The sequence below is a fragment of the Dromaius novaehollandiae genome, chromosome 2 (assembly GCF_036370855.1).
Source record: "Dromaius novaehollandiae isolate bDroNov1 chromosome 2, bDroNov1.hap1, whole genome shotgun sequence".
In the NCBI taxonomy this organism is placed as follows: domain Eukaryota; kingdom Metazoa; phylum Chordata; class Aves; order Casuariiformes; family Dromaiidae; genus Dromaius; species Dromaius novaehollandiae.
The window spans coordinates 127,689,699-127,707,814 of NC_088099.1; the positions used below are offsets into that span (position 1 = coordinate 127,689,699).

General features: G+C 35.9%; 1 protein-coding gene across 4 annotated transcripts in view; it reads left to right on the forward strand.

The window, feature by feature from the left end:
• The window catches only part of JPH1 (junctophilin 1), an 86,628-nt gene that overhangs the window by 4,807 nt on the left and 63,705 nt on the right, over positions 1-18,116 (forward strand). For all 4 annotated transcript variants that reach the window (XM_064507379.1, XM_064507378.1, XM_064507380.1 and 1 more), the window contains exon 2: positions 2,742-3,498. In XM_064507379.1, the coding sequence (XP_064363449.1) occupies positions 2,742-3,498 (757 nt within the window). The remainder of the gene's footprint in view (positions 1-2,741; positions 3,499-18,116) is intronic.

Genomic DNA, 18,116 nt, shown 5'->3' on the forward strand with positions numbered 1-18,116 from the left:
CTGTCGATGGAATATTGAAAAACAGAAGTCATACCGGATTAAGTATTTTCAAAATTTCTGCACTTACTTATTAAAACAAAGCATTATCAAGAAAAAAATGCAGCCTATGTTGACCTTTGTTAGTTTTATAAAATTCTGTACTGAAGTATGTTTACTCTACTTTGTCTGACACTAGAATAACAATATGGAGGGCTGTAATTATGAGTTGCTATTCTAATGTAAGGCTGTGGTACAATCAGAACTAGATATATTATTTTAAAAAAATTAAGTGTTATAGGATGTTAGATCATATTATGTAGCAGTAAAATACACATAACCATATTCTTAGTTCTGTTAAATCATTACGATACTAAGGCAATCCCAGATATAAGTAGGGACAAAATGTAGTCACTTATGCTCATAAAATATTAATGTATTCCTGGGAAATTTCTTTTTAATAAAGAAAAATTACAAGATGGCTTTATTTGTACAGTATTTACAGATTATGCCATATCAGTGTTTTGTGTTCATGTTTCTATTTGTTCTTCTCCATATGCTGAGTTTTTTATAATAATCATGTTTCTAGATTCAGCACCCTTATAACCAGTGCATCAGCAGGTATCCAGGATACAGAGAATGAGAGAGAAACTAAGAAAGTTGTTTGTTGTTGATGTCAGCAGCCATCTGTTAAAACAAAAACCTTCCACTTAGTAGAATTTTCTACCAACATGAAATAGTTATATTGTTGAACCTATTTAGTATTATATAATAAAGAAAGCACACTTGACAAATTTAACTGCCTGCTAACACTAAAATATAACTTCACAGAAGAGATAATATATTATAACTGTAATTGATAAATAATTGACATGTACACAACTGAAATGGTATGCTTATACAAAGGAGATTTAATTTCAAAGCAAAGAAAGCTTTGAGCTACAGCTAAAACTTGAGGTATTTGACAAATGTGAACTTTTTTAGTCAATCACTGTATTTGACATTTGATACGTACTTCTCCAAGGAGTAGTTTTTAATATGTAATCCAATTAAAGCAGAATAAAATCAAAGATAGATATTTTAAACAATGCTTATTCATACTTCTGTAAGAATATTGAGAGTCAAAATAGTTTTCTTTTTTAAAAAAAAAAAGAAAAAAAAAAAGAAAAGCTACGTGTGCAAGATACCTTGTTTGGGGGACCTTAAAGCCATTTAGTGGAAATGATCTTAGAAAGCAAATTATCATGTATTTGCCAGTTGTGAGGTTCCTGGCCCCTTTCTTTGGATCATCTGGCTTTAGAGACTTGACACTGAAGTGCCTATCTGACCTGAAATGACAATGCCTTTTAAGAATGCAAGAAAATAATTGCCTGCAGTAGTAATCAGATAATGCAGTTTCTTGGCTCTGAGGCAGCTTTGCCTAAAGTCCGTTACATGGATGTCTGTGACTCCTCATATCAAATACCATGTTGCTCTTTTATACGTTGCTATTTAAAAAGGAATACAAAAGTTACTATGATGGTAATGTAAACAATGTAGTTAGAAATGGAAATGAAATGAAATGTAGTTAGAAAGAGAATGGTGTATATATTATTCTCTATTTATCATTGCCTTGTCTTACATATAGCAGCACAAATCAAAGACAACTTTAGATTTAAGAGAAACAGTGCTAAAGCTTCATGCTTCTGATCTTTCTGTCACAACATACTGCAGTATGTAAATAGAAAAATAGTACCACTTATTGTATTTTTATGTCTCATCAGCCTTCCAAATTTTTGATGACTGTCAAATAGCTTGAATATCTTGTTCTTTCTTTAAACCTGAGCTCAGCTGTTTTTCCAAGAAAGGCACTTACTCCCTTGGGAGTTTTTCATAGGGTAAGGTGGCAGCAAAGATGGTATGCTACTTTCCTGTAATACTTGCTTCAGAAATGATAACTAGAATAAAACAGAGCTTGTGTTATACAACCAATAATTTGTGAAGCCAATATACCTTGTTTATGATACTGGAAACAGCAAGAATTGCTGATATCGAGGGTTGATATCAAGGAAGGTATCCAGAGGTTTTGGTCTTAGTATTTTATACTTTACTTCTATTCAAGTATATTCAAAAAAACTTCAAAATACTCAATTGTACAATAAAACAATTATGACAATAGTCTTCAGGTTGGCCTGCAGATCAAGACAGCTTAGTGGCTTGTCAAACATGCTCTGAAACAGAGAGGTCTACAGTCAGCTTAAACCCTGGACAGCAGGATGTTTACTGCCCCCACTGGCTCCTCCTTCCACTCTTGCACACACACAGCAGGATCTGCGAGTGGCTGGAGGCAAGAGTCATGAGTAACTTGCTCTCTACCTTACCTCCAGCCCTCTGTCCTTCCTTGTCTGACCACATGTAACATGGCTCTGCTTTTGCTTATCCCCTCCCCATCTAACCACCTTGAAGAAATGTTGAAGGAGTCCCACTTTAGAAATTTATTCCATGGGCAGACCCATTCAGAAACCACTTAAGATAGCCACTGTTTTAGTTGCCAAAATACATTATTGCAGCTTCAAGGTAAAGGCTTTTTCAGTGGACAAATAACTTGCAAGCAAAACCAATAACAAAAGATATTTTATATACTGTATCATGTGCTGTGATTTTTTCCACATTTCTGCTTGCCAAAAGAAGAGTTGATAACATAGTATTGCCAGTAGCATACTGTATGTAGCCTACTAGGTCTTCTACAACTTCCAAAATTAAATTTCTCTTTATTACTTTAAAAGGTACCTACCAGGGGCAGTGGACAGGAGGGATGCGACATGGGTATGGTGTACGTCAGAGTGTACCATATGGCATGGCAACTGTGATCCGTTCACCCCTCCGAACGTCTCTAGCTTCACTTCGAAGTGAGCAGAGCAATGGCACCATTCTGCATGACGTCACTTCGGACAGTCCAGCTGGAACGAGAGGAGGTTTTGTGCTGAATTTTCACAGTGATCCAGAAGCCATGGGCATTAAGAAAAAAGGAGGCTTATTCAGAAGAGGATCCCTTCTTGGTAGTATAAAACTTAGGAAATCTGAATCTAGATCATCAATATCTAGCAAACGGAGCTCCGTCAGGAGTGATGCTGCTATGAGCAGGATTAGTTCTAGTGATGCCAACTCTACAATTAGTTTTGGAGATGGTGACTGTGATTATTGCCCTATGGAAGACCATGTTGATGCCACCACAACAGAAACCTATATGGGTGAATGGAAGAATGACAAGCGCAGTGGTTTTGGTATTAGTGAGCGTTCAAATGGTATGAAATATGAAGGAGAATGGCTAAATAACAGGAGGCATGGATATGGATGTACCATGTTTCCAGATGGCACCAAAGAAGAGGGAAAATATAAAAATAATGTTTTGGTCCGTGGAATAAGAAAACAACTTATACCAATACGAAACACAAAAACTAGAGAAAAGGTGGATAGAGCAATAGAGGGAGCACAGCGAGCAGCTGCCATGGCAAGAACCAAAGTGGAAATTGCAACGTCAAGGTACGTAACTGGCAAATGCATTTGTTCAGCACTAAATTTTCAGAAACAAAAATGTATTATAATATGTGGGCTCTTATTCTTGACAATGACCCAAAAGTGCAAGTGTGTAAATGTTGTTTTCAGTGAGTGCTTGCTCACCTTCAGTTTCCCATGTGTTGTTGACTTTAATGAAATCAAACATAAAATTCGGAATTATTGAGCCCTTGATTTCAGTAAAGACATTCATATACGTTTCATAATATACTATGAAAGTAAATTTCCACAGCTCATTTCTGCCTAAACTGAACAACCGCTACATAATTCCTTTAAGCCTACTGTATATGAAAAATAAAACTGGTGAGGAAATCTAGAGAGTCATTTGGGGGGTGTGGAGTGAGGTTGAAATATCTTCCCATAAGCATTCTCTAGTTATGCTTATTTGTTGATGATTTTTTTGGGTAGCACCTGAGACTTTCTCATACTGCCCATTTGACCCTGAGCACATAAAAGATGCATCTTTTCATCTGAGAGTTGGTGGTATGAGGTGTAAGAAAACTGTTTGAGGCTCTTGTGCTTTGAGAATCTTGACTGATTTGCCAAGAACAGTGTCTGCAGAAAGTGTTCTGTATAAAGGGTCTTTAGTTTTGGACCATGCTTTGTCTCCTCCTGCTTCATCTGAATTTGTCTGGGTCTTGCGACCACCATTTCGGATAGCAGCAGTCATTTCCTCCTTAGCCCACTACCAAGCCTTCGAGATGGAAGGAAGAAGTACTAGGGTAAAGGTATAAATAGTGAAGAGAGAAAGGTTATTTCTGCTTTTAACTTCTGACCAGCAGCCATAGTTGTCTGAAATGAAATTCTTGCAAATTAAATCAATATAGACAATGTTAATAGGTTTCACTATAAAGTCTGAGAGTACTTTTAAAAACCTGATTCTTTTAATGCAATCAAATAAGCTTTTGTGGCAATTCCTCTGTTTCTTTTGGCTTCCTCAGGCAGACTTTTCTTGAAATATGCTGTGGACCAAAATAAAGCCCAGAAAAGTGCACGAAAGAAAACGTTCATGCCATACTAGAAAAAGGATGTCACATTACGCTTACACATTACATTTAGTTCTTGACTTAGCGTAGTCACTTGTGCGTGTTCTCCGCTTCTGATAGCCGTAATACTGAAAAGGCTGAGAACTGAATGCACGGGAAAGCCAGAGTTATATGCATGGCTTATAGCAAAAAATAGTTGAGAAGTTAAATATGAAGAGTTTAGTGTTATACTAAAGAACTTTTATGAGCCCTGATCACACAGGTAACTAGAGGGTAGCATATACCTGATTACTTCTACAAATAAATAAAGTATTATTTGACAGCATAAAACATTAGCAAAGCAAATAGTAATGGCTAACTTTTTAAAGTTCCTGTATCCCATCCAAGTTTTGTCAGTATGTGAGCCCTGGTTCTGTTTAATGAAGGTGATGGGATGTGTGAATGGGGGGAGTCACCACTTTAAGTCACTATAAAGCTAATAAAAACTACAGTCCAAGACCCTTAAGTTACGAGGCACAGTGTATGCGTTTTCCTTTTGAGAAAGGATACGGTGAAGTTTTTTGTTTGCTGTTCCTTCACTCAAGACTTAAGACAAGAAGGGCAGAGTTCAAATTATTTCCATTTTGAAGCAGTCCATAATAGTGTTTATTTCTGGAAAAGATGTTCTTGAAATTGGAACAACAGAAGGTATCTGTGGTTAGTGCACTTGTAACTATGGGTCATTCCTTTGTGTTTTCAGCTGAGAATCTCTCTAAAAGAGTCTCATGACTACCAGTATCAAGATTGCAGATGCAAGTTCAGTCAGATATCCTCTTTCTCAATGCAGTTTGAGTTGTATGCTGTTCCTCCTGTGTTGTTTGTGCCCAAAATACATGCTGAGCCAAGTGGAAGCAGACCATACTCCTCTTCATAGCTCCCTGCTGGTTATGACAGGTTTGGCTGATAGTTTGACCTGTGACAGATGTCCACACAGTCATCAACAAAACCAACCAGTTTTGCTTTCTATTCTTGGTGTTCTTTTATTTGTTTATATCTGTTGGGGAAAAGATGTCTAAAAAATCCTCCTTAATAGTCTGTGTAGTCTTCAGTTATCTATCATGGCAGTTTGATGTACAAAGGAAAATGTATCAGTTGGGTTAAACATAACCTCTCTGAATTTACACTGGCTGTCTGGACTCAGCCTTTGGGTGTTTGAGGCATTTGTACTGAGGTGTTTTAGATATGATTTTAGCATTGCAGATAAAGAGGAAGCTTTACGAAATTGTATGATATATAGAAAGCACACCAGGGAAATGGTTGCTGCACTTTGCTATACAGATCTATATCCAAAACAGGTTATACATTATCAATGAATAAAAATACTTTTAAAATAGTAGCACAGCTTAGGAGTCTTGACTGTATATTATAATTTTATTAGCTATATTTAAGACAAAATATCAAGACATAAATATAAAAATCTCATAAGTTTAGGAATTTCAGAAATATATTGGATATTTTCCCCTTCTATAATAATAATAAAAGTGTGGGGGGGTTTTTGTTTTTTGTTTTTTTACCACTGTAGACACTAATTAGGTCAAATTTATCTTTAACCATTCTGTGGTCAAAGCGGTCAGGTTTACTCTGCATGCTTTATGGGGGGCTTTGTTTCTGAAAGGAAAAGCAAAATGCAGGTCAAACGCTGGAATATGTATATTGCCTTCTGGGAGACATTAAAAAGCCTCAAAAATCCACTGAAGCAAGAGTCGAGAAGAAATTTGTCTTGGGGATACCAAATACTTCTCACTGTAGGGGTGTGAACTTTTTTTTCATTGCTGTAATGTGCTTTACTCAAACAGATATGTCTCTGCAGTTCATTATCAAAGTGGTTTGGGTCTTTTTTAAGCTTTTACTTTAGCTTATTGGAATTACATTACAGCACTTTTTTCCTAGTATGAAAATCACTTAAGTTCTTATTAGAGTAGGTATTTAGTCTATTATGTTAACTTTGCCTTCAGCACTACTTATGATGGTATAAACTGTAGCATTTTTGGAATCTTTTGGGGGGTGGTATATAAACTAATTTTCTAATAATCAGTATTTCAGGTACAGTATTCTAAAAATTCTATTTAGTATTTCAGGTGTTCTAAAAATAACAGTACTGTAAGTGAATACATAGCACTGGAAGCAGAAGGAGTGATGCTTGCATGCATATGACATTTCGTATACCAGATTCTTTCTAGAAAAGTCTGTAATAAAGGTTCAGAAATGAGCTCTCCGAGCCAGGCCAAATTTTTTTCTCCCTTCACATTTTTTTCTAGCTAATGCTCAACTACAAATTCTGCTTTTATTGCTGACTCTCTAAAGAAAAAGAAACTTTATAAGGACATAGAGGGACAAGATAAAGCAATAGTAAGAGTAAGAAATACGCATAGGGAGACAGTGCTTGGTAGGAAAAGGAGAAAGAAATCAAAGAAAATAAAATGTTTCCCTGCTGATCTTTTCTTTATGCTCCACTGGTCTTTTTAGGCCATAGAACAAGCAGGTTAAAGAATTGTATCCTTTTGTATTCTATATTCCAGAGAATTTAAATATTCTTTTAATTATCCCAAAATTGTGAATAAGTTTGAAGTAAAATGTGCTGTCATAATATGCTGTGAGAACTTTTGACCACCTTAAAAGATGCACTGTAATGGCATTTCATTACATGAGCACCTGAGGCTTCAAGCAAGGATAATGGTGCCATTGTGTTACGCACTGTACAAATTAATTACCCTCTCTTGGATACCTTGCAGTCTGGGTAAATGGCAAAGCCCTACAGATGGAAAGAAGCTGGCAAAAGACTGTGAAAGGACCTCAAATCAAGATAATAGTAAACTTAACATCTTGCAACTAATAATGCGCAGCAGTTCCTCCTTATTAATTGACTGACTGTACTTAGATGGCAGTGACTTGCAAGAATCTACTCAGTAACAGCTTTTAAGGGGAGCTCTGAAGAAACATCAAGAGGTGTCTTGTCTTCGGTGATTTTTTTTTCAGAGTAACTTTTTGTATTACTCAATTTTATTTTTAACATGTTTGTATCTAGGCTAACAGATGCTCTAGCTTAGTTTCATCCTTTACTTTCCTATGTAAACTGAGTCATGCACCTATTAAAACTCTGGTTCTGATGCTGCGTGATGCACGGTCTACTCTGTTTTGTGCTGTTGCTGCAAAGCAGCCTCCAGTTGGTGGAAGGGCCACAGGAACATCATGCTGGAAGACCGCTTTGGTAGCAGAGACCCAATATAATAATTTTTATTCCAGTTGCATTTAGGAGTGAGAGCCCTACCATGGCCCAGGCTTTTTTGAGACCCTGTTTTCCCTAGTTGTTGTAATTACACAAGCCAGCTACAGGCTCCAGGAGGTAATTTAGAGTGCTATGGATGATTTTGAGAGCTCTGACTTACCCTGGGGCCTGGCCTGGCAGTGCACCAGCCTGGGCCTGGCAGCTTAATGTTGGCTTAGAGTTGCTGGGCAGCACCTGCTCCTGAACTGCACTCCTGAGTAGTCTGCCTCAGAGCCCTAGTATTTACTGTAGAGAAGTTATATAAGAAATCAGAACTTGCATTTTTCATAACCTTAATAAAGAGTAAGTTTCAGTATACTGTGCAGCATATGGCAGATTTATTTTGAAGTGTACAGAATTGTCAGGCCTGAGTACCAACTTGCTTAGTAGCTAGTTCCTGCATTGTGTTCATTACCTTGTGTGAGCAGTACTCTCAGCTTGACCTGAACACACTGTGATTTCTGGGGAGAGCTGGAATTAAATGCATGTGGTAGTATAGTTTGTGTCCACACTAGATGTCAACTGCCAATCATTCCAAACTGTGTTGAATTATGAGCACTGTGCACAGCTTTCCATGACGGATTAAGCTGACTCTACCAATCTCACTTTACTCAAGAAGCTAAACTGGACACTTGCAAGATTAGTGCCTTACACATCTCTGAGATGCTTTACTTATTATAGCTGAAATATGAACATTGTGTTTAGGAATAGGATCCAACAGATACCAAAGTTATTTATATAAGTCTGCTTGCTTTAGTACAAAGCTGCTTTGGGTTCAAAACAAAATCAGTTTTAATCATTTTACTCTATAGTTTATTTGGAAATAACAAATAAAATATTGTTGTGGTAAAACTTAAGTGTTCATGTACTATGGATAGTGATGTTAATGTTAATTCTGCATTCTGCAGAGGAAGCCATATGTTTGTTGAAGCTGGTGGAAACTATACCACTGACTTCAATGGGGCCACATTTTCACTCAGATTTCCCAAATAAATCATTGGTAAAAGAATATAGTCTTGGCCCATTCCTCTGTGGTTTGCTGGCATATGAACAATGCATCTATTTGAAGTAGCGACAAATTGTATAGACAACACCAGCTACTACACAGATTTGATTTCTTTTTAGTATTTTATGTAGTAAGATCATATGGCTGAAAATAAGTAAAATGACTCCTCTGCTGTCCCTCAGTTGTATATTTAAGAAAGCCTCAAGTATTTAACTTTCTGATCAAATTATCTATAGCCAAATATACCTACCTATATCTGTAAATCTGTACAAGGATATTTAAAAAACGGTGGGGGAAAAGGGGGGGGGGGAGAAAGAGAGAGAAGGGCTTTCTTTGATTCCTTTGTTGAAAGCAAATAAGCATTTCCTAATACCTACTTTTAGAACAGAAATTGGAGTGCAACCAGTTCTGGGGTACATCCAATCTCACTTTAAATTTGAATTAGACATAGAATTTGTTACCCCAGAGTTGTTGTCCTAATGTGCTTCAAATCAGGCAATTTCTAGTTCAAGACTGAAAGTAAATTCTGCTTTCAAAAAATAAATGAACCAATACTTTGTGCACTATTTCTTTCAAAATAACCATGTAAAAAAACTTTTTAATATAGAAACCATTTTTGAAATGATTCTCTGTTCAGAGGAATATGGAATTTTTGTTTAATTTGCAGAATAATTTAGGAGCTGAAAAAAATCTTTACAGTGGCAGTCCAGCAGATGTACATGAAAACATCAATGCTTTTTTTTGGTGGTACTGAGTTTATACTAGCAAAAGACCAATATATATATTTTTATAGCCAGTGAGATGAGTGTCGTCTTCAGTTTTTACACAGCATCCCAGTTTTGATCAGTTGTTCCAAAACTAAGCCTCAGACGGCATCTGCCTCTTCTGACTTTGGGGAGAGTTTCTGTGATGGAAATAAATCTCCATTAAAAAAAGAAAAAAAACAACTGTATGATTTGTAATGGTCAGTCACATACAAACCAGAATGAAAAGCCAGTAGACTTATGTTATTGATTTATTCATAACTTTAAAATGTTCTCATAAGTAACAAAATATAAAATATCTTCACAGGTGCTGCTATGTATGGCTAGTAATACTAATCAGAGCCTGAGAAATTTATTTCATGTTTTGCTCAGACTAAGTCAATTAGTATAGAACCTTCCCACCTTCTTTCCTTAAAGAAATAAAAAAATGTGTTGTCATCCAACTGTAACACTGTTATTCAGTATTTTAGAGTAGCGTGTTTTCCGATAAACAATTACAGCAGAAAAAGTCTTTTCAATGATATAGCTAGTGTCCCTTATGTTGATCTAATAATATTTCCCAAATAATTCATTTCATGAAAACTGGTATAGTTTAAATGAGTAGTATTTTTTGTTTAAATACCAACTGATCAGTGATACATTTCATGACCTTTATCCTTTTTTTTTTCTGGCCCTTAGTTCTTTTTCCTGTTGTATGTATCTAAGAAACATTGATATGTATTTTCCTACATTAATTTCCTTTCTTTTGCCCACCTCACTGTTATTTTCCCCTCTTCTTACTGCACTATTGGTACCTTGTCATGTTTTCTGCTTCTTTGTTCCTCTCCAGTTCTCTGCTGTCATTGGCAAAGTCCAGGGGGGCAGAGGTTGCTTCTTTGTGGATAGCAGCCAGCAGTAGATTTTTCTGATGTGAGCTTGTTTCCCCTCAAACTCATGTAAACTTTGAACATCTGCAACAACCTATTGATTGTTCTTGTTGTCCTCTTTAGATGTCTTTTCAGCTCTACTATATAGATGTAGTCTCCCAAGAGCTTGTTCCTGAGGTCGCCTTAAAGCCCATCACTATGCATGATGAAGTTAGGGATTTTTTGCCATGCCCATCACTCTGCACTTACCTACATTGAACTTCATTTGCCATTTAACAGTAGTTAGTGAGTTTTATTCAGCCCTTCTTTGCAGTTGTCCCTCACATTTCTATTCCATAACACAATAGCATTCACAATTCTGTCACTTAGCTGCTCATGCCTTTTCTCAGATCATTTTTGAATACATTGAGTCATTTTACAGCTGTTCAAAAGGACCTATAACACAAACATGGAAACTGGCAAGACTCAAAGTGGTCTTTTGGCAGATGCGGACATGCATCAATGCACTGATTCATTCTTAGCTGTTACTTGGAGCTAAGCTTTCATAACTGTCATGGTTAGAAATAGCTTCTATAGGGGAAAAGAAATAAAATGAATAAACCTTAGTTATGACAAAAGTTGACGTACTTTCATAGGAACTATCTCTATGTATTCAGCACAAGTTGACATTCAGGCCGCATCATGTACAGGAATTTTTAATGTCAGTTGTACAGTAACATGTTAGGAATATCTTGAAGATGACAAAGTGCATCGATTATTGTCTAGCAATAAGATACAAAATATGCATCACGAATAATATGCAAGCCAGAAGCTGTGAGTAAGGAGTCCAAGTTAATGTCAATGCTGGTTGTCAGAATGCTTTTTGAAGATACAGTGGGGAGCTGCCCTAAGAATTTAGATGGACGACTTCTTACCTCTGCTGTTTGGCATCCTGCTTTCACCTTAACATGTCTTGACCAGGGGCTTAATTTCAGTTGTATTAAAAATCTAGTAATTATGTACGTTCTATTCATATAAGTAATGCCATTCATAGCTTTATTTTGTGATTCAGAAAAGAGTATGTTTCTGGAAATTACAGATTAGCAAAGAAAGTGGGAATGGCATTTATCATATCTATAACTTTCAACAGAATTGATAAGTTGGGTGTCTTTCATGATATTCAGAAATGTTTGATTTGTACTGATCTGCTGAACTAATAGTAGTTTCCATTGAAGAGGCTTTCCTTTTCTTCTTGTGTCTGAATTCCTTGTGCAGAACTGTTGGAGTGTCTAAAGTTGGTGGCGCATAGAGTTTCTTGGCAGTGCAGTGTGCAGATAGGAACACTGATTGTTTTATATTCTCAATTGATACTGAATTATCAGAAAAATTTATACGGCATGTTTCCACAGTCCACCAGTTAACAGCTCATGTTTATTAGGGTATGCAACATCAGTGGACAGTCTTTTTTGTTGTTGGGTTTTTTTTTTTTTCTAATGTAGAGTTTATACCTGTTTCAGAAACAGGTTTTGTTTAGAGATTGAAAGGGGACAGAGCAAGACTGGTGTCTCTTTTGTATGCTCACAGTTTAGATCACTCGAAATGTAACTCATAGATAACTTAACTGTAGTAGATATGGTCATATTACTTGTTTATAATTTAACTTTAAAAAAAAAGTCATTTACTATTCTACTTTTTGTTATTAAGAAAAGACACTGAGCATTTTCTTTTCAAAATCTGTATCTGTTATTTGACCAGATGTTAATGCATTTCAGATGGAAAAACTGCTTAGTGGTGCTCCTGGGATCAACCTTTGTTAGCAGAAGGATTAGAAAAGCATATAGCATTTAGCTTTTAGCCTTTCTGAGTGTCTGGACAATGAATGCAGATGGTGATTAGTCAAAATGATAGTTCTGAATACATTCACTAAGGAGTTGGTCCTAAATTTGATTTAATGTTTTCTTCAAATTTTAGTGGATCAGAATATATAGGAATAGTTCACTCTCAAGTTTCAGCTTTGAGATATAATAGATATTTGGTGTGAATTCACCTGCTCCTTGTGTTTATGATGATTGAAAAGCTACAAAAGTGGTCTCAAAGTCTATATGAGAGTTGTGTTGCAAGTCAGTAACTGCTGACAGATATAGTCCCTGTATGACTAGATGACCTTTGGCCATGGACCCTAGTGGTGAGTGAACAGTAGGAAAGAGGTGCTCTCTCTCAAGAAGCTCAGAATACACAACAGATAGATAAGCTATCAGAAGTCTCTGACACTTCCTTATATACCTAGATATTCTCTGCCTTCAGCAAAGATAGACAAACTGAAATCTTTTGGGTATAAAACACACTGTTAAATTTTGGGTGAGTATTAAAAAAAAAAAAAAAAAAGTCCTCAGAAATGTTGAATGATGCCCTGGTGTTTGAGTAGGGATTGTCCAAGTCTTGGTTTGACTAAACCTGTGAGCTGGCTTCCTCACAGCAGAAGGTTTTTTCCATTTATTTGGTGTTCTGCAACATAGTCAGTCTGCTATTTTTACTAGTGCAGGCATTTTTGGCCTACAGTTCAAAGAACTTTCTAACTGAATCTTCACAGGCTGGTCTTAGAAAAATCAGCTTAAACTATGAAAAGATGATTCACAATGTTGCCAGTCTTGCTTGCTTGTTCAAGGCCACTGACAATTGAAGGAATCTGTTTCTGCTTTCAGTGTATCCAAGCATGAAAAAGGTACTTAAAAAAAAAAAAAGAGAGAGAGAGAGAGCAAGAATGAGAATTTGCCTGGAAAATATTCTTCCTGGTACATGAAAATGCATATCCAAGTTGATGTATAACCTAGACTGCTTAATTCCATTGTGGAATAGAAATTCATTTTGTCAGAATTACAGTGACAGTTTCCTCTTGGATTATCTACTTTTACACACTCACTGTTAAAATTAAAACTGTTTGATATTATTTACTTGACCTTGAAAAGTTGTACTGTCTCTTCCTGAGTAAAAGTAACTTGTGTGTTCAAGATGTTCTGGTCTTCTTTTCCTCTATTCTTTGACACTAGGTCATTTCATTTTGCAAGCAGAAGTTTAAAGGGGGAGGGAGACTGAATATGCTTAGGCTGAGTTGAGGAAACTAGCAATTTCTACCTAACTTCCAAGTTTCCATCCAATAAATGAGATCTTGGAATAGATTAAATAAAGCCTTTAAGAGTTAAGTCCACTATATTTTTTTTTCAGATAGTTCAGATAGTTGTTTCACAGTAAGGAGTGTTTTGACTCATGTCATTATTTTCAGGAATATTTACTGTTAAGGACAATATATTCAGTGTGCTTTGCCCCTCCTACTCCCCTGCTTACAGTTTTAAAAATGTTTTCTTCCTTATAAAAATGAATATAAAGTAGAATATAAAGGAAAATGAATAGCATGATTCTTTTAATATCATCAATATTAAGCATTAGAAACTTACCTTTACCAAGTTTTCATGATCATGTTGCTCTGTGAAAGATTTTAAGAGCGTAATGTATTTATTATTTAGTATAATAAACAATTAACATTAGTGCAGCTATAGTGGTAAAATGGAGCTTAGAAGAAAAAACAGTCTTAGATTTTAGAGGTATTTTAAAATTGCATTAGTATCTCTTTATGTTTGCTTTATTGTCTTTTGTTTTTCAGAAAAAGTAGAAATTGGTTCATGATTTCCATGTGCCATGAAATTCGTATGCCACTGTGAAATCGTCTGCACAGTTCATTTCCTATTTGATTTATATCTTGAGGTGTCTTACTGTTTTGCGTTAGATTGCTGTTTGAAGAATTTTTGTGAAAGGTTTCCTTTAACTGTTTAATCAATTTTAAGTTTAACTCTTTATTCAATTGTTTGTTTAATTTTTAAGTTTAACTCTTTATTCAATTGTTTATGTATAAAAGTCATGCACTTCCCAATCACTAATTAGCCTTCCTTAGGAAGAGGTATTGTTATGAGGAATTTCAGACTTTTTTTTTTAATTTTCTAGAAAGTGTAAATTCATGGTCAATAGCCCTACATTTTGACTCTGTTATTGCTATCAGTGTAATGTGTTTTCTTCTCTTGGAAAGAAATGCATTGCATGGATTAGCAGAGCACTAAAAATATCTTTGCTTAACCACCAAATTATATAACCATCCGTTTTCTGTTGGCTGCTGATCTCATGCTGTGGTACATTTTAGAAATCTGCATTTTATATCACATCAGGTGAAAAAAGTTTGCAGTTTACATGAAATCTTCTTCCAGATTTTCAAAAATGTTTTTAATTTTTCATCCAAAAGGTTAAAAACATAGTATTTACTGAAGGCTTCTGATAAACATTATCAGTTCAAATTTGAAAATGCCACTTCTTTCATACAATGTTTCCTTCTTATTTGGTTACCCTAGAGCAGTATTTCTGATGTTTTCTTTTGGTTTGTGGTTTCGTTTGGGTGGAGGGGGAGGGTACTTTTTAATGGGTAGTAATTTAGATCAGATTTGTGGCTGAGGGTCACAGAAGTCTGAAATAAGACGAGACATTTTTCTGGAACGACCTTTATATATTCAAGAGAAGATCTGGTCACAGTGATCAGCTATAGAGCTAAGTGTCTTCTTTCTTTTACAGTTTCTGTATTATATGAATTGAAGGATTTTCTAGAGTTAATCTACTCCAGAGACCTGGAAGGAGAGCACAAGAGGAAAATAATTCATCTTCCTCAGGATTAATTAAATCTTTGTCATTTCAAGATGTTTCTCTACAATATTTCTTTAAATATTAATAATATTTATTATAGTATTAGCTAGCAGTAAGTTGATGCTATAACTCAAAGAATTCTTTTTGTATTGGTGAATGAAGAAAAAAAGGAGGGGCTCAGTTTGAACAGATGATTGACTGAAATGCTCATCAAAAATGTTTGTGATGAGTTTATAGCATGCTGATTCCTCCCCCCACCCCGCCCAGCAAAAACATTGTTTTGTGTTGCAGTGCAACTGTTGCCTGTGATCAGATTGCCTAAGATAGGGCTGCAAGATTTTGTTCTTTGTGAGTGTGACAAGACAAGTCAGCTCACATCCTAAGGTCAACAAAGTGTCACCTTAGCCTACAGTTGCATCCTTTCCTGCTATTTGTCTTTTTATTGTGTAGCTGGCATGAAAAAGAAAAATGTGAAAGTATGAAAAAAGGAAATGATGTAATCAGAGCAATCCCTTTGCAAGTAAGGGAGAAGAGTTTACTTGCAGCCAGCTGGTTAAAGGGCATGAGAACATCCTGAAAAGTAATTGGGCCCCTTTCATTGAAGTACTTTGATATATCCCATTAGCTTGTTTGGTGTTGCTCAGAATAATGCCTACAGACAAAGGCATAACAGACCTTCTTCCCTTTCATCACTGCCCCCGAAAAATGATGTCATTGTAATATATAGCATCATCTTTTAGCTAGTACTGTTTACATGATGCTTCTGGAAGAGTATGTGCACCAAGAGTTCAGACTTTCCTCAGCAAGCTTTTTTGTGCTTTTGCCCAGGTTGCTCCTTGCAAGTGAGTGGGAGAGGCCAGTGCATCCTTTAGACCCTTCTCAGAGTTCATCTCTGCAATCATGTGCCAAGTAAAGAGTAGAGAGCTGCAGTTCCTACTGTTTGTTCCTGATTGAAAGTCCTATCAGTTGCTTTACTGCTATCGCTCCATCCTGTCTGGAATATTTTTTTCAACCTTTCACCTTACAGCCCATCTTTGAGGTTGTACAGTCTTTGGGGCCTGTTTACTATATATGTGTAAAACAAAATGATATAGCCTAGTCTGATTGTCATCTCGCAAGTGATAGCATAATATACCCATTGATAACAGGAGCAAGGAGAAGATTTCCTCAGTTTTTTTTAGATCTGTGTCATTTTGTTTAAATTCAAGAATATAGTCTTGAAAAGCACTATCCTGATATGAGTGAACATAGTATTTTCTCTGTCACTGTTTTCATTGTTTACCAGGAAAAAAATAACAGGTTTTTAGTCTTCAGGTCTTTATTTTCTTCTCACAAGGAAATAACTAGCCTCTCAGTGGATTTTGGGGGCTTATGCAAATGCTGCTAGCCACTAGAGAGAATGTTATCAAGACATTGTGGCCGTCTCCTTTACATTTCTACTGCTGAAACCTGGCTAAAAATTTATGCCAAAGAAAAAAGTCATGGATTTTTATAATTTAATAAAAACTTCAGATGTGAGCATGATGTTGGGCCTAGTGACTAAAGCAGTGAATTCAAGCACCAGCATTTTGAAGAAGCAGCCATACATTCTTTAATAGCAAGTATATGGGAAGACTAGCATGATTCAGATTATAGTATCTCTAAGAGAAAGTAGATGACTTTTTCAATAGAGGGGATCCTTGTCATGCATAGAAATATATTAATATAAGAAAATTCTCTTCTTACTAAATTAATCTGAAATTTAAAAGTACCATCAGAACAGAGAGGACTTTGTGAAATTTTAATATGAAAAGACTCAAATGTTCCCATATGATAAATCAAAATAATGCATCCTTTTATGACCTTTCAGGACAGCTGAAGTGCCCTTTAATAATTCTAGATGTCATTTATACAAAAAATTGATAGACTATGGTAATAACATAAGTTGGTTTTTTTCCTGATCTTTATTGAACCTTTTATTTTGAAGGACTGCACTGACTTTACATGCTGTCATCAACAACTCATCATTGTTGTTACTCAGTTCATTCTGAGGTGAAGAGAAGCTGGGAAGCAGGAAAGAGCTTGCTGTTCAGCAGATGTGGGAAAAAATTGATCAAGAGAGTTTTAAAAAATTCACCTTACTCTCAAAATACTTCCTGTGACGTTGCTAACTTCAAGAGAGGACAAAACATCACTTTTTAAAGTCTTCATCAAAGAAAAAAACCAAACCAACAAATAAATGGCATATAGTCCATTTATGTGTGACTTTGAAGGATGAAAGAGTGAGCTGAACCTGGCAGGGCTTTAATTTATTCTCCATGTATTCCACTGGTGAAAATATTAAATGCTGGCCCTGCTGACATCAATAGCAAAACTCCCACTGATTTCAGTGATACTGTGATATCACTGAGGGAACAGTGTTCTTTGTGAGTTGTATGTTTTGTGGGAGTAACAGGCAGTTAGAAAGGCCAAAGACAAGATATTAGAAGTTCCCAGCTGGACCATGAGGGTTGATCAAGTGCAGAGATGGTCTAGTGACCAGTGAAGAAAAACTTCAGGTTCCCAGCATGCTGTCTTAGGTGTCCATGCTTCATCTGTCCCCAAAAAACTAAAATTCTGGACTTATTTTATGAATTGCAAAGCAACTACAAAAACTTTCTGATATTTAGTCCTTTTTCTTTCCAAACAATGAAGCTTTTGTAATGAATCAGAATGTCACATTCTGTCTACTGTTACTGATGCTTAATAGTATGCTGTTCTGCAGGCTGTCCCAAAAAATTCTGAGATTTAAGTATGATAGTGCTCAATACAAGTGAGAGTGACAGAATTTATCCTAGAAAGAGGTTAGTGCAGGTGCTGAGGAAGTCCATATTTGTTGAAATTGGGTTTTTTTGTTTTGACAAGCTTAATGGAGAGCACTGTTTTGTGTTTTTATTGGTATACTAGAGAATCTGGTTTCTGTATTTACATATGTATGAGAAAAAATGATTAATAAATTATATGGGTTTGCAATAGAAGTAG